Source organism: Ischnura elegans, chromosome 10 (assembly GCF_921293095.1).
Source record: "Ischnura elegans chromosome 10, ioIscEleg1.1, whole genome shotgun sequence".
Taxonomy (NCBI): domain Eukaryota; kingdom Metazoa; phylum Arthropoda; class Insecta; order Odonata; family Coenagrionidae; genus Ischnura; species Ischnura elegans.
In genome coordinates this window covers 77,697,542-77,719,663 of record NC_060255.1, presented here as the reverse complement: position 1 = coordinate 77,719,663, position 22,122 = coordinate 77,697,542, and the positions used below count along the sequence as shown (strand labels likewise).

Below are 22,122 nucleotides of genomic sequence, written 5' to 3'. Positions count from 1 at the left end.
AGGTAACAAAGAAGAAGTAAGAAGAATTATTGATATCTTAAGAACTTATATGACTTTTTTATTTTTTTATTTAAGGAGTTGCTCACATACAGCATTTCTGCCAATTTATAGTGACGCAGTAACAAACATAAAAAATCTGAACAGAGAGTAGTGGCATAAGAGAGTAAAGAACAAAATAGAAGGCAAGAGGAAAGGGAGGTGGAGAGGGAGGTTTATTTATTAGCCGAAGAATGGGACATGGCAAGTTTGATAAATGAGTTTAAGGGCAAAAAAAACGGGTCAATATTGTCTGGTAATGAATTGAGCAAGGAGGTGTTGGAGTGAGCGCTTAACGAGGGATAGTCTAGGGATAGGCGTATGGAGTAAGGAATGTGTACGAGTGGGTCGGCAAGGCACTCTGAAATTAATGGATGAAAGCAAATCAGGACAATCAATGTGCGAGTTTAGAATATTGTGTATAAGTTTTAAGTCTGTTTTAATCCTTTGTTGGGAGAGATCAGTCATTGATAGGGAAGATAAGAGTGAGCTGGTGGACATGTCACGAAAGTGGGGAACTCTGCATCTTACGATTCTGGCGAAGAAGCTTGTTATACTGTCAAGAGAGGTGAGGTTAGAGAGGACTGCGATGGACCATATGGGAGAGCAATATCTGGTGACTGGAAGGATAAATGCCGAGAAATATGATTTTAAAGCTGTGGGATCAGCTATTTTTCTGTAGCGGTAGAGGAGACCTAAAAGTGACATAGATTTGCTCTTGATTAAATGAAAGTGTTCCGAGAAGTTAAGTTTGGTGTCAGTAATGACGCCTAAATCCTTCACAGCTGAAACACGTTGAAGAGGCTCGGAATTAATGGAATATTGAAAAGTAATAGGGGCTTTTTTAAGAGAAATCGAAAGGGAGTTTCATTTACTGAAATTTAAATTTAGGTTCCAAGTATTGCACCATTTTGTAGTCAAGTTTAAAGAATCTTGAAGGACTTTGCAGTCCGAGCGAGTTTGAATTTGCTTAAATAGCTTACAATCGTCCACGTAAAAAAGAGTATGTGTCTGGGATGGAGGCAAAAGTGTGGCTAGGTCATCAATGAATAGGCTAAATAAATATGGCCCCAGGACACTACCTTGAGGAACACCTGATGTTACCGGGGACCAGTAGGACGAGGTGCCAGAAAATATAACTCTTTGGAATCTATTAGTAAGGAAGGATTTGACGAGATTGAGAAAGGTTCCATGCACGTTGAATCGTTGACTAAGCTTGTGAAAGAGGAGGGTATGGTCAAGTGAATCGAAGGCTCTGGAGAAATCAAGGAATATGGCGTCGAGTTGAGAATTTTTTGCTATTGAGTTGACGGCATGGTGATGGAATACAGATAGGTTAGTAAGACAGGAATGATTAAGAAGGAAACCATGCTGATTTTTCGAGACGTTAGGGGATGTCAAGTAATGTAATCTGTTGAGTATAATCTTCTCAGCGACAGAGGATAGTATAGGAAGTAAGGAAATCGGGCGGTAATTAGCAACTTCACATTTAGGACCAGTTTTATGGATTGGTATAATGATAGCCATTTTTCACTGATGCGGAAAGACACCAAGCGTGAAGCAGCGATTTAACAGAAGACTCATAGGAATCGTGAGGGAGGAGGCGCAGTTACGTATAAAGATAGGACTGAGGCCATCAGGGCCTGGTGAACGATGGAGGGGTATTTTGGAGAGAAAGTGAAAGACTTCCTGCGGATCGGTCTCAATGCGGGAAAGACAGTGCGTACAGCAAGCTGTGAGGGAGTGGTCAGGGAAAGAAGGGACATTGGATGCAGGCATTAGATGATCAAAAAAGAATTTAGCAAACAAGTTTGGTCTATTAGGGCCCGAAATTAATGGATTTTTATTTGTCAAATACTTGAAAGCCTGGAATTTTAGAAAAATTGAATAATTTTTATGAGCAATATTTGGACTCCCAACTATCCGGGCTAATGATGGGGAGAGATGGCATGAGTAATCGGAAAACACAGATAACCCAAACTTCACTTAAATGTCTTGTAATGTTCATAATTTATGTAAAAAAAACAATGTGTTATTATTTATGTACTTATCATGATATTTTAGACTGCTTCCTGGACTCATTGAGAGTCATGGCAAGGGTCAATTTTATCCTCATTTGAAAAAGGCCATATTGGCGCCCATGCGATGCCACTCCACGGGACGTCACCGGGACCTAGTTTCTATGCGAGTAGATAGGGGTTTTACATCGTCTGAGATTACCAATGCATGCATGAGGCACAGAGCTCAGGGAAACATGTCTTAATAATCACCTATTAAAACTGCCTAAGGTCGGAAAGTTTTCTTCGTTTGATAAGGTATTAATAATCCTTATTTAAGCCAAACCCTACCAGCTAGCATGGTACTCTGCTACCTGCTAGCATCCTGCATCGTATCAGCGCTCAGAGCCTCGCTCCAAGGTCATCTCACTTGCGGCAGCTGGAACCAGAACGACGTCACACCGAGTTTTCCCAGCATTCATCCTTACCCATTGCGTTTTCGTGCGCTTGAAAATTTTCACTTTTCATTTAATCGCGAAAAATAGATATCGTCATTTAAAAATCTAAAAGCGTGAAATACGTACTCCAGTAGTAAAAATCTTTCAATTTAGGCAATAAAAAAATAATAGGAAACCACCCTATTGTCTTTTTCGGTGACCTATCCCTCTCTTAATGATTACCCAGTCAACACAACAATTAAGGCCACGATGTGGCTGTACTGTGGCCAAAGTGGGTTGTCGCTATGGCCCCATAATGGTTTTGACCCCCGGCCATAGTGTGACCCGCCATAATATGGCTTAATTGTGGATAATACACTTTATTTGTATCAATTGAATCAACCAACTTCCAATTTAATAACTTACCAACAAACCTGTATCAATAACAACCGTAATATACTTATGTCTACAAATGTTTGGTTTGCCAATCTGTGGCCTTCCTGAGGCGATCCACAGTGTGGCCATAGTGGCACATGTTTGGCAAGCCACACTATGGCTTGCCGCATGGCAACCACAGTCAGGCCATAATATGGCAAGCTGTGGCTAGCCATAGCTATAGTTGCCACAGGCAAACCACAAGTCAGCCACAGTGTGGCCATAATTGTTGTGTTGACTGGGTATGCTATCATCTTGACATTTTCAGGGCATATAGAGTAGTCCCTCTTCAATGTTTTCCTGTAACTCTAAATGAAAATTTTACCCCAGTATTTTCTTAAATCCCTTCATATCGGAGGAATTTTGTTGGCATTATTTCATAACAATGCTTTTTTACAAGATACGGTTCTTAGTCCTATGCTCAACCCCCATTCTAAATGGAGAGCAGCACCAACTTATGGTCAGTGGGTCCTAGCCGGGAGTACTGTCACAGCAGATCTGCCGACCATTCCCCTATCCCCCACCCAGGGGATGCTTTGTACACGCTGAAGTAGGACAGTGCGCGGTTGACATAGTGGAGGACAGAAGAGTTATGAAGCAACTTGTTGCCAAGGCCAAAAATTCATTTGAATCTGTGTAGTCATAGGAATTTAGTAGAGCGGTTATTTTCTCAAATGTAATATTTTTTCACACTTTAGAAAGAGACAGAAAAAGTTTATAGCTATTTTAGCATTCAAATGAAAACTTGTTTTTTTATATTTTTTTGCAATATTCCTCTATGAAATTTTCTCACTTTATGAGAACTTGCAGGTGATACTTAAATGTACGCTGCGAGCTTGTCCGCGGACAATTCCATTCATCGAGTTCCAGAAGGTGCTGAGGTGAATGGGAATATGTAAGTTTCCAATTTGACTAAGGTAAAATTTTCTGGCTGTTTCGATGCAGTGAGTATGGGCACAAGCAGGTGAGTAATATTATAAGCGGCGCTGGTATGCTAGTTTGCGGATCAGTCTGCGTTCACGGTCGGAGGAGGAAAGAAGGAAAAAAAAAACAGTCCTCACTTATTGTGCCATAAGCAATGGTTTTAAGGCCTGGTTACACGGTACATTTAACACGTACTAGTTAATGTGTGATTGCATGAACGATTTTTGTTTATCAGAACGAAAAATGTTAGAATGCATGAACAAAATTAGAACAGGTTCTGTTTTCTGATCATGCGTTCACACAATTTGAGTGGTTATATGGTGCATTTTCATTTCGCGCTCCTACATACAGACATTAACTCTTATCGTGTTAATGTATCGTGTAAAAAGGTCTTTGGAGAATCCGTGCTCGTGATGATCCTAGACACTGGTTCTTCAGAAACCCACGGCAACTATCGTAACCATCAATTCTTCACGCTCATCCCTAGATATGCTGCGTGATTTGGAACACCGAGGAGGGACTGTCGAGGAGTATCGGCTGGCATCGAAACCGCCACGAAAGCGTAAGTAATTGTAATATCTTTCAGTACCGTAGTGTAACGTTACGCTACCGAACCTAAGTTGCAGGTCGTATTTTAACGTGGGTTCCCATCCTTGGTGTCGGAACGCGAATAATCCCAACAAATATTTAAAGCCTTTACCCAAAGTTCATTTCCATTCGAAATCCCAACATATCAATTCAATGAATAAATATCAATAAATGAATTTTGTTAATTTAGCATTGCCAAAATTTAAGGTATTACCAATGCCAGGGGCGCAGCTAGGAATTAAGGCTGGGGGGGGTTTGGTGTAACTAATTCCGGGGTGTGTGGGGTATAACCACCTACCCACCAGGAATGCGGAATGGAATACCCACCAGGATAAGCGGTATGTGTAAGATAATAAATTGCGGAATTTTAAGATAAATGGCTCAACTTGGTGAGTTTTACGGCTTTATGAGGGATATTTTATTAATTCTTATACTATTATATTAGTAATATCTATCCAATTAAGTAAAATGGATTAAACTTAAAAATTTCTCCGAGCTCTGGGGGGGGGGGGGGGTTTATCCCCCAAAACACCCCTCGCTGCGCCACTGACCCATGCAAGGGGACTTCATAGAGGAGGCCCAATTCCATCCCATAGAAGTCTGACTTCTGTTGCCATCTCGGTCGCATTTTAATCGATTTTCAAAAATTTCCGCGACGCGGTGATGAGTGCAATGCGATCCACTTTTTTTCCAATATTTTGCATTAAAATCGTGTACCAATGTTTCGGGAAGGAGAGGAACCACTAGTGATGGCGCAGGTGGATAGCGAGGAGCTTCGGTAGCACGGGTCGTATGGTCAGCGCTTCGACTACCATTGACTACATGGTGCATTGGCGCAGCGAGGGGGGGTTTTGGGGGTTAAACCCACCCCCCCAGAGCTCGGAGAAATATTTAAGTTTAATCCACTTTACTTAATTGGATTGATATCACAAATAGAATACTGTAAGGATAAATAAAATATCCCTCAGAAAGCCGTAAAACTCACTATTTTGGACAATTTATCTTAAAATTCCGCAATATTTCGCACCTACCGCTTATCCTGGTGGGTATTCCATAACCCCACACACCCCGGTATTAGTTGCACGTAAACCCCCCCCCCAGCCTTAATTTCTGCCCCCCCCCCCCTGCATTTTATTTTCACATGCAATGCAAGCGGGCCACTTCGACTCCAATCCACGATTTCACTGCCATCCCGGCACTCGCCATCGCGGTTGCGAGGCAGGGCATCACGGAGTTTGCGTTCGAGGCAGACAGGCTGACACGCTACAAACTTAGTATATATGGAAGTAATACAGATGCATTGTGTGCCAGGGGCGCAGCCAGGAATTAAGGCTGGGGGGGGGGGGGGTTTAGGTGCAACTAATATCGGGGTGTGTGGGGGTATGGAATACCCACCAGGATAAGTGGTAGGTGCGAGATATTGCGGAATTTTAAGATAAATTGTCCAAAATAGTGAGTTTTAACGGCTTTCTGAGGGACATTTTATTAATCCTTACACTGTTCTATTAGTAATATCAATTCAATTAACCCTTTGGTGCACGAACCTGCAAGTATAGCGCCAGTGCACGCTTGCGGCTTTTTTGCCGCACTTTCACATTATTGATTTTCCCGAATATACATTCAAATTTGAGGGTGTTTTAATGTATTTGGGTTACTTCTAATAAATAAAAGCACTTTAAATATTTTTCCCATTCATTTATAAACAAAAATATTGCATAATTATGTGCAAATGTCTTGATAAATACTTAGACAAATTTTTCTAAACGAATAGGCAGACGATAATGTAGACACCATCAAGTCAAAGAACACACACAAAAAGGAAATGGATATGCCAAATCGTTAATGCAATCATCAAAATTAAACAAATAACAAACTTTATTAATAAAATTAATTTTTCAATATTTTCATCCTTATTCAACATCTCTGTTATGACATTCGTGACATTTTTTGACGCAGGTGGAATGATTATCGCATATAAATCGAAAACATTCGTATACTTGCCGTCTTATAATTTGTATATTTTCCACGTGTAAAAAAATTACCCGCCCTACATTGAGCTTCATATGTAGAAGCAGATACTTCAGGAATTTTCCCAAGTCTTATTGCTAGAAAAGCCTTAGAGTCTGCAGGAAGATTACCTTTTTTCACCCTTGACTTCAGATGTTTATCTACAAGGCTAACCGCGAGAGCTTCCATGAACTCCATTGTTGGTCGTTGATGGATATTTTTCAATATTATTGGCTACAAAAATCACTTGGTCGCTAAGAGTAGCCATATACAAAAAACCGGAGAAATTGTGATGGAGGCCACCTTCGTGTTCGTCTTGAAGGGGAGTCATTTACACACTTCTGGTCCACAGAGTCAACACCTCCCTTGGTTGAGCTGTAGTCCAGGACAGTTTTACGTTTCGCTGTTTCTAGATCAATGTCCTCTTTGCAGTGCAACGTAGAAAGCAGAGTAACGCATTTGTTTCGTTTAGTGCAGTACGAAACTAGAGTGCAGGAATCCTGGAAATCAAGAAATGAAGTTCCAGCCTATCGAATTTTGCATGGTAGAAACTCTGTGGATTTAAGTTTTTTTCACACGGTACCTAAGAAAGTTAGACCATTTTCTAGCAAATACATGGCTAAATCAAGAATTGAATTGTAATGTTTTGCTGTTATATTCCCATTCGAGTTTCCGTAATCCCCTTGCTATCCCGAACGCTGTTCTGCAATTCATCAGGCCTGTTCCACCTGTTTTACAAGTTCTTCTAGCATGTGCCTTGCAACTTTTATTTACAGAGAGAGGATATTAAATTCCAAATAAATATATTATTTCTACACGAGAAGTAGTGATGCAATCTCTGATTCTCGAGTACACACGAGATGACAGTTTTCCTTCGATATACAAGTTGGTATTCTCAATTTTTTTTAAAATCATGTTCAGTGAAATAGTTTTTGGCAACGATTCGAGTTCGGTTACGGCATTCTTAGAAAATGATGTTGGCCCTGGTGAAACACGAACAATGTTTTCAGCTTTTGTTTTGGTGTTAGGAAATTGTATATAACAGTTCAGCCAAAACGTTTCACCGTTTTCCGTTGATCTAGACAAACGGTGAAATTATGTCGCTAACAATATCATTATCATCAGACTGCTAACTATCGCTGGAATCTAATGCGTCTTCAGAAACATTCTTCCTCCCCATCACTTTCATGTGAGAAATCAAAAAAAATATTCTCCATATCGTGGTTGGCCTGCCCTTCCCTCCCATCTTCATTATCAATCTAAGCTTTTGAAGCACTCGTTAGAACTCATCAGGGAGATAAATACGTTCTGACCTTGGAATACCATATACTCTACATTAGTCACTACCGACTCAATTTGTTCACAATTACATAAAATCATAATACAATTTACGTCCGTAAGGAGGTTACGATTTCTGAATCTAGTCTTTGCAACATTATGTTCTTTTCCCGCAGGTAGATACACCAAGTGCTAACTCTTCGCCTTCAAACTCCTATGCAAAATAAAAATATCCATATAATAAACGTATATCAATTATTTTTCGGTCACCAGTAAAGTGTAAGTAACGCATTTTTACACCAATGTAATGCATATTTGAGTATGAAGACGAAATTTTTAAATTACGACAAGTGGTTTGCGTTTGAGATAAATTATACAAATAATAATAATAACGAAATAATAATGCAAATGCTTACAAAAAATATAATAATAACGAGACCACATATTGACATAGTATTGGAAAAAGAATTATGCTTCCAAGTTTCCACCGTAGCGACAGATTATTAGAAGTTCCTAGTATTGTGTGAACGCCATCTAGCGGCAAATCACCCGAAATTACGTTGTTCTCACTTTGTAAGATTCTAACGCAATAGTTGGTCGTCACATTGACGCATATATGTTCTTGGTAGAGGGAAAAGTATAGAAATATAATACCAAAGTGTGCCAACAGTGATCCATGCACAGAAAAAGCGTTATTTCGAATTTAGTAAAATGCGGCAAAATTCCCGCTTAGCGTGCACCTAAGGGTTAAGTAAAATGGATTAAACTTAAATATTTCTCTGAGCTCTGGGGGGGTTTTAACCCCCAAAACCCCAAAACTTGCTGCGCCACTGTTGTGTGCTATGGGCATGCGGATAATTAGCAGGACGAGGTAGAGGTGTACCCCACGGTTCACCAGGAGGTCGCGCGAGACCGCTTTCAAAGACAAACAAGTTTGTCTTTTCGAGCGGTGTGCCACGAAATATATCGGGAGACTTTTCCATGCTTGCTGCGTTAAATCCCTCTATCGCTCTATCCCTTTCCCTACCGCTAACTTTTATGAAAAAATTGCAAATGTATGAGAACGTTTCACGTTACATCCTCATGTATTCCTGAAATTTGTCTAGGTCTGCCTTTAGTTGCAAATGCAGATGGTAATATACTCCCAGTTCTTGTCACACTTGATTTATGGGATGAGGACTGAATTCGCGATTACTTAATGTACCAATCAGCCGCAACTTGCATGCTGACGACATGTCGTCACTATCATCACTACTGACGCTTTACATTGTAGAAGTGTTATATCTAAGCAATCAACCGTAATAATTGATGCCACACTGTGGAGGATTGATTGGCTCGTGGTCGAGGCTGTGGGAAAGCTGCGTGATTAAATCTCTTTACTATGCGATACTACCTCTATCTCCACCTCCATATCCACCTCTACCTCTATTTCCACCTCTACCTCCTTACTATGCGAGTATCCTAAGAGTACTCGCATAGTGAGGAGGTAAGAGGTGGAGATAGAGGTAGAGGCGGTGGTACCTCGAGGTAACACAAATGCATTGTATGTTTTGGGCGGGCGCATAGTGAGCAGGTCGAGGTAGAGGTGTACCTCGCGGCTCACCAGGAGGTCGCGCGGGACCGCTTTCAAAGACAAACGAGTTTGTCTTTCGGGTGGTGTGTCTCGAGGCATATTTGGTGGCTTCTTCGTGATTGGTGCGTTCAACGCCCGTTTTATGTTACATCCTAATGTTTTCCCAAAATTTTTCTGGGTAATACTTAAGTTGCAATTATAGATGGTGATATTCTCCCAGATCTTGTGGTGCTTGATTATGGGATGAGCACTGAATTCGCGATTACTTAACGACCAGTCAGCCACCACTTACATGCTGATAATATGTCGTCTCCATCACCACAACTATCGCTTAACATTGTAAAAATGTTACAACTAAGCAAATAACCATTATACTTGATGCCACACGGTGAAAGACTGGCACGTGATCGAGGCTATGGGAAAGCTGCGTGCGTGAACCTCTTTACTATGCGATACTTTACTCTATCTCCACCTCCATCTCTATCTCTACCTCTATCTCCACCTCTACCTCCTTATTAAGCGAGTACCCTAAGATGGGCTGTCCACCTGAACAGGAGGGATCTGGATTCTGCATTGAGGATGATGTCAGGAAATCTTCCCAGAGGAAGACGACCATCGGGTGTCCAAGACTAGGGTGTTAAGATCAAGTGCAGAAGGATATGCAGAGGCTGAAGGAGCTGATGCAGGGCCGAGACGGATGCGAACAGACGTTGACGACACCAGTAAACTTTTGGAGTTTGAGTAGCCACATTGATAGACTGAATTTGCTGGGTAAATGTGGTCATAAACAGTGGCGGTTTAAGGACGTTGTTCGTTTTTATTTAGGGCGGGGGCGGTTCACTTCTCTCCGCTACGCCTTGGTGGTATACAATGCCTTTCTTCGTTGTTAAGACTGTTTATAGACGAGCGGATTTGAGATATTCTCCTATTATCATTAAAAATTGTTTTCTTAGCTGGTAAAATAAAAGCTTGCAATGGATAACCATATTTCCTAATTTTCTAAATTTTTCCAAAAAAATACAGAAGACATGGAATTCTGCGAACTCTTTTGAACGAAAATGCTATAATGTACTAAGCGTGGTAGCGGAATGGATAGAGCGCTAGGCAACCAATCGAAGGCCTCCGTGCCCCGGCGCCACTTAATCCGTCACTGGTCATTACAGCTTTGTTGTAAGGATTATAGTCCTACAGCCTTGTATAGGAATTGTAAGATGGCATTGCTCCAACAGCCTCCTCCAAAATCGCTAGAACAGCAATAGCTTTGCCTGGTTTCGCTATTTAGTTGGGCCCTTTTCGCTTCTATAGCGCTAAGGTGTTTTTCCCCGTCCCATCCCTTCCGAACCTATCGTAACCCAGAGGCGTCGACGGGCTCCCATCGCGGCGGCGCCTCTTTCCTTTTTCTTCTCCAGCCCCTCCCCGGGTGATCGGGCGTATAAGTCTCTGACTTGGTTCCCGGCCCCTGTGTGTTGTATCCCTGAAGTGCTCTGTTTCCAGCTGGCTCTAGTGTCCTTCCCATTTTCTAGAACCGTGTCTTAATAGAGTTAAATAGCATTTAAAAATCCATCGTAATGGCTTCAGGTCGATTAAAACAAATTAAATTTACTGAGGCAAAAGTTGCATTCTCTCTATGCCTCGCTGGCAGTAGGGTAGCGACTGAGGTAAGTATGGAATACAGTTTTAAGACATAATTTCAATATCATTAAGTTTAAAATCTATTCCTCTCACAATAAATGTTGTGACTGATGGCCGGTAAATAATAAAGATATCTCTCGCATCGATCACCATTTGATACTACTGCCGAATTTTATTAGCAAGATCAACAACAACAACAATACTCATCTCCATTTAAATATAGGTATTGAATCATCCATAAACATAAACATTAATATAAACATTATTATACACATTTAATATAAACATTTAATCACATCAATAAATAAGTTGAATATATTTTTTAGAAATATTTGTTTTAATTGAAATTTAGATTTCAAATTTGAATTCTAGCATACCGGGACCAACCACGGTGTTAACTTTACGGAGTCACATACAATGCACAAATATTTCTTCAGAGGAAAAATCCTTTCCCTTGATCAGGATTCCAATCCTGATTTCCCACAGAACCTTCGCTAGCCTAACTCGTTAAAGCACTAAGCCGTGAACCGAGGCATCCGGGTTCCAATCCCGTTTAAGGCGAATGACTTTTCCTCTGCGGTATTTCGCACATTCACTCTTTACTTCAATCTGTATTCACCATAAAAATTTATGGATTCAAAATGTAAAAAAAAGCTCAAAAACCATCGAAAAATTTCGATAATTTCATAATAATATCATTTCCCAGTCAAAAACTTTTGCAAAACACCGGAATCTTTTTCAGCAGATAAACGCATCTATTAGTACCAAAATCATTTCTCCATCATAATGCACCAGCTAAAACTCCCAAATACCAGGGTTATATCTGATTGGAATGATGTGCTGTTGCCATTAAAGAATTTACATCTATACACTACCCCGCGAGCCACCTAAAAAGGCGTGTAGTGGGGGTGTTAGGACACCAGCTGTTTTCATATAAATAGCAAATGCTCAAACGAAAATGCGAGTTGCATTTACTAAAGAGTCCTTAATGGTTCGGGGGAATAACGAATTCCGTTCGGCAAAATATCTCTTAATCTCTTTATCGCTTCTGTCAGACCTGGAAATATAATTGTGCTCTAACATGATTCTCAGTTTCCTAATGGCCGTATCACACTAGCGACTGCGACCGCCGCTGCGACCGCGATTGCGGCTGCGACTGCAACCCATCACAGTTGCGGCTGACGACACGATCGCGCATGCGCACGTATGAACGTGACCGACGGTTATATATTGGTCGACGCTCTACTTTCATATATTAAACGGATATCTTGCGCCGAGGAGAATTTCGCTCGTGCTTTTACTTGATGCTGGGATTCCATTTTCAGTTTAAATATCCGAAATTATCACAACGTTATTCACCGGCTTCCCCCACTACATCCAACCGAAACAAATACGCCTGCCGCAAGCGCGTGAGATTCAAATGGAGCTGTCTGATTGGCTGCGACTGCGACTGCCTCGCTCTGATTGGTCGACAGGCCAGTCGTAGTCGCAGTCGCAGCCGCAGCGCCGGCCGCAGTCGCTAGTGTGATACGGCCTTAAGGAAACTGACCATAGCGAGCAGCCTCCAAGCCTCTAGTGGCTCCTAACCTACTTATTTTAACAATTACGTAACACTTTCTGTCGTAATTAGCAGGAAAACATTCCTACCTTTCAACCGATTGCATTTTTTCTTCTTTTTTTGTCTATTTTCCGTTTCCATTCCGTGGGATTAGCTTGTGACATGCATATTTCCCTGTGGGGACTGCATCACGCCAACATGTTGAGCGCAGCGTATAGTATAAAAATAAGGATAAAAGATCTCAATTAGCTTTTTATCACCGCTTTCAAAACATTAACGTAGGTAATCGAACGAAGGCAAATTGCCACGGACTTGTAGACAATAAAAATGGCAAAGAAAGGGCTCGGATGAGATAAATTTATTTATTTATTTGCAATAAACCCAAAAACAGTACATGAGACCTTTTACATTGGATTTTTAAACAAATGGATAAATAAGAAAGTGGAACAAGAAACAACGACAAAAAAATAAAACTTGATTAAATACACTCAGATATACATAATACTCCTCTTCTATGAACGCCTCATCCGCTCATATGCTATTTGGGAAGGGTGGACAAAGAAAGAGGGATTTAAAGAGGCAGTTTCGTGATGGCGGTCGTAAATGATGAAATTGATGATGTTATAATGAAATAAGTGATACTATTCGCGCCTTATAGAGTCCTATACTATCATCACCACTCGCTTGCTTTGTCGCTTGTGGTTTCCCCCCCGTTTGGGCGAGGGTGTGATTATTTAAAGTTAATTATTTTCGTGGTTGTTAGCCGTTAACGTTGGAGTTGTAAATGTGTCGTCGTGTAGGAAGGGTCTCGAGACTATGCTGCCTGAAGAAGCCATCGACGGGTGCCCGACATTCACGTGAGTGGTGATTTGGTGAGTGTGGGACTTCCGGCGCATATACAAAAGACAGTCCACCATTAATACTGTCGTGTGCACAAATACAGTATGTAAAGAATAAAATGAAATAGCTTTGTTTTATTCCACACCTTATTTTAAATAGCACGACCCGGGTTTCAGATGACCTGAGTATAGAATTAGATGCTGAAACTCGGGTCGTGCTATTTAAAAGAAAGTGTGGAATAAAACAAAGTTATTTTATTTTATTCTATAACGAAGCGATTCCAAAAAATAACGCCTGAGACTGTGTCTTATATTAACAGTATGTAAAAGTAAGAGCTAGTCGTTTTTTTCCGGCTGTGTCCCGCGTACTAATGTCCGCCGTGCGTGTAAATAGTCCGCCGTTTCGTGGACGTTGCTAGTGAAACATTCTCGGTAAATAAGCCATATTTTGAGTGAAGGAGGCACGTGGAGGAGACGAGCTTTGGGAGTTTCAGTCCGCCGAAATTTTTTCCTTTGTGGCGACTCCCTGCGATGCATCTGATGTGGAGAACACAAAGCCAGGGAGCATTTATCCTCTGACTCTCCATTTTTCTTTGTGGTAGCATTCCCTCATCTCTGCCAATAAATAACGACAAATTTAGCTTTCGGAACTATGTAAACGGAATATGTTGCTTAGTGAAACTTAATGACTAAATGAAATGTATAGTTTTGCGATGCGTGCGAATTGACAATAAAGAAACATCTGCACAGGCAACCCGCAGACCTCCGTAGAGCCCTCCTCATCCCCTCCGAAACAAATTTCTGACTTCTAACCCGAATCACGTCAAACTGTATATTTTTACCGGAGGTAATCATTCGTGGCATGATTATTTCGAAGTGCCAATATGCAGGCCGACTTGCGGGACTTGTGACACAATAGTTGTTCAGAGAAAACTCTTCTTGGAATATTTTTAGCGCATTTTCTCAACAATAAATAAAAAACACTCACGAAAATAAATCTTCGGTGGTTTGATTTGATTTATTTCTTTTACCTGGCCCAGATGAGGCCAAAATCCGGCCCCCTCTTCCTCTGGACCAGATCTCTCTTTACAAGGTTATAGATTCGGAAACAAAGGAAAAGAGGCATCAGTAAAAAATAATATGATGGTAGATAAATTTATATTATAATGTAGCTAGGCTACATTTTATTTTTTTGTCAGCTGTCGGATCATCTTTGTTGCAGATTTTTTTGGTTTTCAAATGTGCGCCCTTGCGGGCTTTTTAGTCCCTGCTCTCGCCGCTAGGGGAACACTACGGCGCGCCGCGGCGCAGCTTGTCCGCGCACCTCCTGTAAATGCGGTGAGCACCTGTTCGCTCGCTCTCTCTCTCTCTCTCTCTCTCTCTCTCCTGAACTGTAGAGCAGCAAGGACACTTTTCTCCATAATTTTACAAGTTCTCCGCGACGTCTCGTCCGCCTTACTTACTGTTTGAAGTATTAAATCTTTACATAAAGGAGCTAACGTGCCTTTATTTTTGTAATACGCAACAATCTTCGTCCTTGACCAGTCGCGTCTCTGGTCATCCGACAGGGCGTTAAATGAGCGGGAAAAGATGCTTATAAATGATCCCGCCATACGCGAGGATCTATGAATTGGGACCAGAAACATATCCACATTCCTTAGAGTTAGAGAGAAGACTATCAAGACTTGACTATCTTCTACTTATACTCTACTCTTCTAGATATACTACTTCATTCATTCACACGTCGCCTTAAGAGCAAACATGCAAATAAATTCATAGGGTAAGAAAGAAAGGAATAGGGCCACATCTTAGAGCCGGACTTAAGAATCCTCTAATGTAATATTCGCGATTAAAGCTTTCGAAAACGCCATTACTAACTCACATTTTTCCCGAATAACAAAGCAGTATAATAAAAGCTACTCCATAGTCAAATATATCGAAAACCAATGTTTGAAATTTTAGTATTCTCTTACAGGTTAACGGCTGGTATCCTAACACCATCAGACACACATCAGAGGTGGCTGGTAGGATAGTGTATGAACATATAAAATACAGAAAAGAACGACAAAATATTTATACCTTGGATGAAATTCGGCAAGAAAATATCATTTACCTAAGCCAGGATTCGAACTCATTTCTTCCATGTGCCGGCCAAGTATGTTACCAGTTGCACTGCCAAACTTGGGATACCGTGATATCGAGGAAATGATCATTTTCGTGCTAATTTTGCAAGCAGTCGATATCACGCGAGCCGCACGGAAATTCACGCTGGATTATTGCATGACTCGATGTGATGAAGGCAATGAATATACGGAGCGTTGCTAGGGTGGCGGGTTGTTTGTCCCTTGCTTCATTGTCCGGAAGCCACGCAACCTTCAATAACCCTGCAATCCTGCTCCATAATCTCTTAAAGCATGTCCGAACTGAAGGCACAAGGTGTATTACTTGGAAAGGAAAGAAAGTCAATGAACCCCCGAGGTAATGACCGCAAATTTTAAGTGATAATACCGCTTAGTTCTTTTATCACTTGATAATTTTTCAGCATTTTGAAATAATGAGGCCAAGAGACATAAGCATAACTACTGCCTTTCTGGTCGTTAATGTAATGCTATTTCTTTACCTTCTATGCTGAAAAATAGATTCGATATTCAAGTTTAATATAATTATAGGGTATACTCTTTTTAATGAGTAAGTTAAGGATTTATTCTTTCCTTATAGATTTTAACAATTTATTTTCCTTCTTGATTTGTAAATTGTGTAACTGTTCACTGATTACTAGGCCGCACGAGGTTCGCCTGGTCAGCTAGTTATAATATGTAATACAAACTCTTCTAATTTTTTAACAAGGGAGTTCCCATTATCATGATGTTAGAACGAAGCACCAACTTTGATAACCCATATTTTGTAAAATAAAGTATTATGTTTTTAAATAAAATAGTAAAATAATTTTTTGTGTAAACGTTGGAAGTTATGATTAAGGATATTAAAAAAAAGACCTTTCACGATTTCGATAAATTTGGGAAAAACGGAGCTGGAATATCATTGTAGATAGACGGTCTTGGTAGCTTTGTAATCCGCATGTACAGTGTACAGTAGGCCGGCCCTTATTTTTCAGAATTCCAAAAAGTTATGTTTTCCTGGTCTCAAAATGATCCAAATGGTGTTCATATTCACGTGTTAAAATTTGGTTACTTTAAAATAACGGCAACCCGTGCCCCAAGGGCCCTAAGTACTAAGGACCCTCAATTGAGTTTTTTGGGGCCGAAAAAGCACTAATTCTATGTAAAACGTAAAAGTAAAGATCTTTCGGACCGATTTTCTGTCTGTTTTGACCTATCTCTAAGCGTTTAGGAGATATTGTCCGTCGTAATGCAATCCCCCCCTTAGGGCGCCGCCCCGCACCGCGGCACCGCTGAGGTATGTCCCGCACCACTTACTAGAGACTTCCCCTCAACCCCCTCCCCTCCCTCGGCAAATACTTTGCTCCTGTTATCAAGATCTAGCCTCTGAAGAGATGTGCTTACCTTAGAAAGAATTTAATTGCCATAACAATACTTCCAATCCAAGAGATCAATTTATTTTCACTCTGTCCATGAATTTCGGTACATTAACCAAAATAAAATAGATTTTCATTGTTTTTCTAATTTTTCACTGACATCCTATATTTGGCAATGAAAGTGCCTTTCCGCACGTAAGGGTTGTATTGCGATGAAAAGTCACACTTATTGTTAGTAATAAATTTTGAAAGCTCTCCTCCTTCAACGTGACTGCCTAAAAATCTTGAATTAGTTTCACTCCTCTCGCTGCACAATCATTTCCCACTTGATGACCCAGAATAATTTGCAAATCGTTCTTGTATGTTCATCCCCTTCTCGCATGTTCACATCAAAGAATGCAATACATATTAACAATACATTAAATAGCTTTCTCGAATTAGTGGTGACAAAATTTGGTATAGATACCTTAGTCATGTCTTTACGTTTATAGAATGCCTTCTTCGGTGGATCATATTTTCCTACACAAGACCGTATACGGCGTCTCACGTTTTTTTTCACACCTAGAAATGGATCCGTCAAAGAATGGCAGGCCTACCAACTCCTCACTCATGTACCACAAGTGGTTTGAAAACCTCTTTTGTGCTGCTTTCGCTATGTCTAGGTTAACACTTTCGTAATCAACAAGTCTTTGTAGGAACTTTGGGTCACTGATGGGAGCTAATGCAACAAAAGGAGCGGAGAACCACATTTTTTCATTTCTTTTTGAATATATTGAAATCTATTCAACCAATAACTGCATTTCGTTCTCCTCTTTATTTGCGTGAGAACTTTATTTCTTCAGCCCAAGCACATTTATCCGAGAGATTAACTGAACTTTCCTCCTCGTGCGTCAAAAATTCAATGGTACCGCTCCTTGCAATGCCAAGCAAATCATCAAGTTTTGTTACGAAAGATTCTCTTCATCTCCACTGTATTTCGCGCTCTCTTTATGTCGTTGCACGTTCATCCATTCTTTGCGTCATTTTTCTAACCTTTCAATCGCCGTATTTTCTGTAACAACAGGAATTCTAGTTTTATACTATGGATGACACGCATTTCTCACGGTTTTTCTCGCACTAAGTCTTACAAATTTCGAACCCATTAGGTGATAGAGAAAATACATAGTACCTCTCTCACTGTCGGTAAATTTGAGCCGAGTATTTCTTCACTTTCTTTTCCAACCAGTTCAATGCCTGGATTTAGTCTTGATTACATGCCTTTCCTTGTTGGTCTATTCTTAAAATGAACGTCACGTTCATGATAAAGTATTTATTTCACCAGTTTTCTCCTTACATCCTAAAAAACTTACCACTTCCTATCGTTTGCACACTGTACACAAGAACTATCTCTATCTATCCACAGTGATCTACATCCGTGAACTGACTGCCTCGTTTCTTCTTCCTCGAATATTTCTATCTACTGTTGGAGCCCTGGAAGCCCTGCTCATTCCCTTCATTCCTTCATTATTCATAGACACATTTCTATCACATGCTTTTAATATTTTGTACATAAAAAGCACTTTGGAACAAAGCCTGCTGGAATGGATCGCGGCCGTTTGGCGGCAAAAAATCAATGTTTAAGGGGTCGGTACCCAGTACATAGGACGGCGTTGAAGGGTTAAAATTGACATTATAGGCTTTAACAACATTAATCATGACACAAGAGGAACAACCTATTCAATACTGTACCACTAGCATGTAAATCTTGTCATTAGGAGCAAAGTCTTTGCCGAGGGAGGGGAGGGGGTTGAGGGGAAGTCTCTAGTAAGTGATGCGGGACATACCTCAGCGGTGCCGCGGTGCGGGGTGGCGCCCTAAGGGGGGGATTGCATTACGACGGACGATATCTCCTAAACGCTTAGAGATAGGTCAAAACAGACAGAAAATCGGTCCGAAAGATCTTTACTTTTACGTTTTACATAGAATTAGTGCTTTTTCGGCCCCAAAAAACTCAATTGAGGGTCCTTAGTACTTAGGGCCCTTGGGGCACGGGTTGCCGTTATTTCAAAGTAACCAAATTTTAACACGTGAATATGAACACCATTTGGATCATTTTGAGACCAGGAAAACATAACTTTTCGCAATTATGAAAAATAAGGGCCGGCCTAGTGTACAGTGTACACTGTGTACACCGTCCTACTAATAAATAACTGTCTATTAAACGATTTGGGGCGATTAGTTTGCATCGCCTGATATTTATACAAATGGATATTAATATTATCTATCGGCATTGCTCTTACAAGTAGAACGTCAAAAATTTGGGTCTGGTATTTGGATGAAATGTGGCAGGTAGGTTATTCACGACGGTTGTTTTACGAATCTCCCTCATTATAGGGTTAAATACCCAGTAGTTCAGTCAAAAAGTGAGGTTGAATCCCACACAGCAACTAGAGTACGTGAACCTAATTTGATCATACGATCATGAACATTCTCCGCCTGGTTGCTAAGGACATTTATTTCGTAAAAAAAGAAGGGATTAAATGATACATTTTAGAGTTAAAGCGGTATTTTTTAGATGAAATTTTATTGAGACTGAAACGTTAAACATACTTCAAGGAATCCGGAAATACATAATTTAATGCAATGTTTTGAATGAAAGCTATCAAAGTATTTGATGTGATGGACATCTACGCGGCACTCAGTTATTTCCCTTAGGTTTAAAGATTGACGTTCAAAAATGAACTTCCAGGGGAAGTTTAGGACATATTGTCTGATTTTCAATATAAATTTATTTCAAGATGTAGTTATTTCAGTGGCTTTTTTGCGGGGGCAAATACTAATGTTTTCATTTTTCTTTTAACTGCATTTGAGTCGTAAATGGTGTCCCTTAAAGTTTAAATATTTTTCAGTCATGTTTATTTTGTTTTTTGTGAAAAATATTTTGTAATATTGTTTTATTTATGCAGAGAAAAATTAAGCGATAAGATGCATGCAATTTTTCATCAGAATTAGGAAAATATAACCCAAGCATTTGCAGAGAATAGTATTATTGCTTGTTTCTGATTCAGCAACTTGAATCGGAGAGAGAAGTCTCGGAGTGTTTGGATGGGGTCTTGAGGTACATCGTATTCATTGACTAGTAATCCTTTGATGGCGTGACGTCAGTATCCCTCGCAAGTCTGTCAGATTTTTTTTCGATGCAATGTTCGTGCAGTGATGCCGTTCGTCAATGTAAAATACGTCAGAGCCGCCCTTTTCGGAATATCGGAACGCAAGTCGATAATATCCACAGCTAAATATACACCCAACACGTAGTAAGATCACGCGGTGCGATGCTCTCTGTTGCTTCAACCGTCAGGATTACTCAACAGACGAATTTTCAGTGAAATTTCACCTTTCTTCTCTGTACGAGAAATCATGGGTGGTTTTGAAAATTTTCACTACTTTGATTCTGTTACGATTTCAATGATTAAAAGTCGATTAGCTTTCCATTTTTCGATTTTCTGTTTATTTTCAAGCTTTTTGTGGCGAAAAATCGATGGGACATTAACCCTTTCGAAAATAAGTTGATGATGTCACGAACTCATGCCTAGTAGGTCTTCCTTTCCGTTGCTCCTCAGGCTCGCGCATCTACCTCTCTTGCTTCGTTGTTTGTCACAATCTTGTGAGGGATTCTTTCCTTCAGTAAGCGAGTTTCCTTGAATGAGTTAATGGATCGTTACTCTTATGACGTCACCAACTTTTGGGATTGTATGTTAAATCTAGAGAGAATGGCTGAATTAGTGTGATTTGCTGATTAGTGTGCTGAGTTATTTTTATTGTACCTGCTTCGTGTAATTTCCAGAACTTGAATGAAGTGTGATTTCCCATTTTTTTCTATTCTTAATATCCTGCAATTGATGAAAAAGAACATTGCTGTGTAATTTGAATGTTATTACTGTCCATTTACCTTTTTTGATCCAATTATTGTCTATTCTTCCAAAATATTCGACCACCTTCCCATCAATATAAGTCAGATATATCTGTATATTAATCTATGCCAATAAAAACTTAATGCACATTGAAGTGTTCGCTTTAATTTTCTATTTCAATTCTATGCCGTAAAGGGTATGAAAATAATTATTGCTTATTACTTACAACTCTATATGAAAGAGTAAATCTCTCTAGTTTTATTATTTATACTTTTCTAGTAATGAATACAAGAAATAGACAAATCAAGAGGTAGTGATGCGTTCTCATTAGGCAAGCATTTGATATTAAAGTGCCCGTTAAAAATCTGTTCATTTCGTGGAGTAACACAAGTAGAAATTAGCAGTTTTTTTGCAAATGTATCGCAGCAAAATTTTGTATTTCAATTTTCTGTCTTAACTGTATAAAAAGACTATAATTATAAGTTCTTATTACTTTAAAAAACGACATGAAAGAGTAAAACTTTACCCTCCGTCAGTCGCGTCACATTTCGGATCCATATTAGTCGCGCGGCGTAAGTCATACACCATTCTAGAATGGTTAAACTAAATGCTTTAAAGTAGAAATATCTGTTTAAGAACAATAAATCATTCATTGAATACTTAATTTCATGAATAGACACCAAATTTATGCATAACAATGATGGTTTGTATTAGTAAAAGACTAAATAGGTTCTACTTATTTTGACGTTTCTTACAGTTTTTCTTTCATCGAAATTATATTAAATTGTTTAATTTGGAAATAAATGCAAACATATTGTCCACAGTTTCATAATAGGGATTTCCTAAGCTAACAAATAATTTTGACTACGGGGGGAATATATGATTTTGGAGACAGTTTATATTGATAGCGCTTTCAGTTGAGCAAGAACCAAAATATTTCCCATCAGAATGGAAAGCTGTTAATCGATGCAACCACAAAATTGTTGTATGCATGTTTACGGTTAATGTTATGCATCTAAATCACTATAATGAGCAACCATAAACGTAAGTAGCAGAGGAGAAAACGGTGTATTATACGCCAAAGTTCACTCAAATAATGGGAGAACCATAGTAAATTCTTCAATTTTATTCAGGTGCGAAATTTATTACAAAAAATAATTCGTAGCAATTAGACGCGTACCCAAAATGTAATGCTGAAAATAGCTGTTGGTTTAAATTAAAAACGTATTTTAAAACTTTGCGACGAATATTACGAAGCTATCAGCATATAACGGATTGTGATTCAAGTTGTCGCATAGCGTCTACCAAACTCCAGAAACAACAAAATATTAAAATTAATTCCATAAATGTGGAAAAACGTATATGTAATCATATTGATGACTATTTCAGAATCATAAAACAATAAGATACAATTAATGTGAGTTAGCTATGA

The 22,122-nt window shown here is 39.6% G+C and overlaps 1 protein-coding gene across 1 annotated transcript in view; it reads left to right on the top strand.

Moving 5' to 3' along the window:
* The first annotated feature begins 4,192 nt into the window (after positions 1–4,192).
* LOC124166604 overlaps positions 4,193–22,122 on the top strand; it is a 64,412-nt gene continuing 46,482 nt past the window's right edge. Inside the window, exon 1 of the mRNA XM_046544196.1 lies at positions 4,193–4,391. Coding sequence (XP_046400152.1) covers positions 4,319–4,391 — 73 coding nt within the window. The 5' untranslated portion in view covers positions 4,193–4,318. The remainder of the gene's footprint in view (positions 4,392–22,122) is intronic.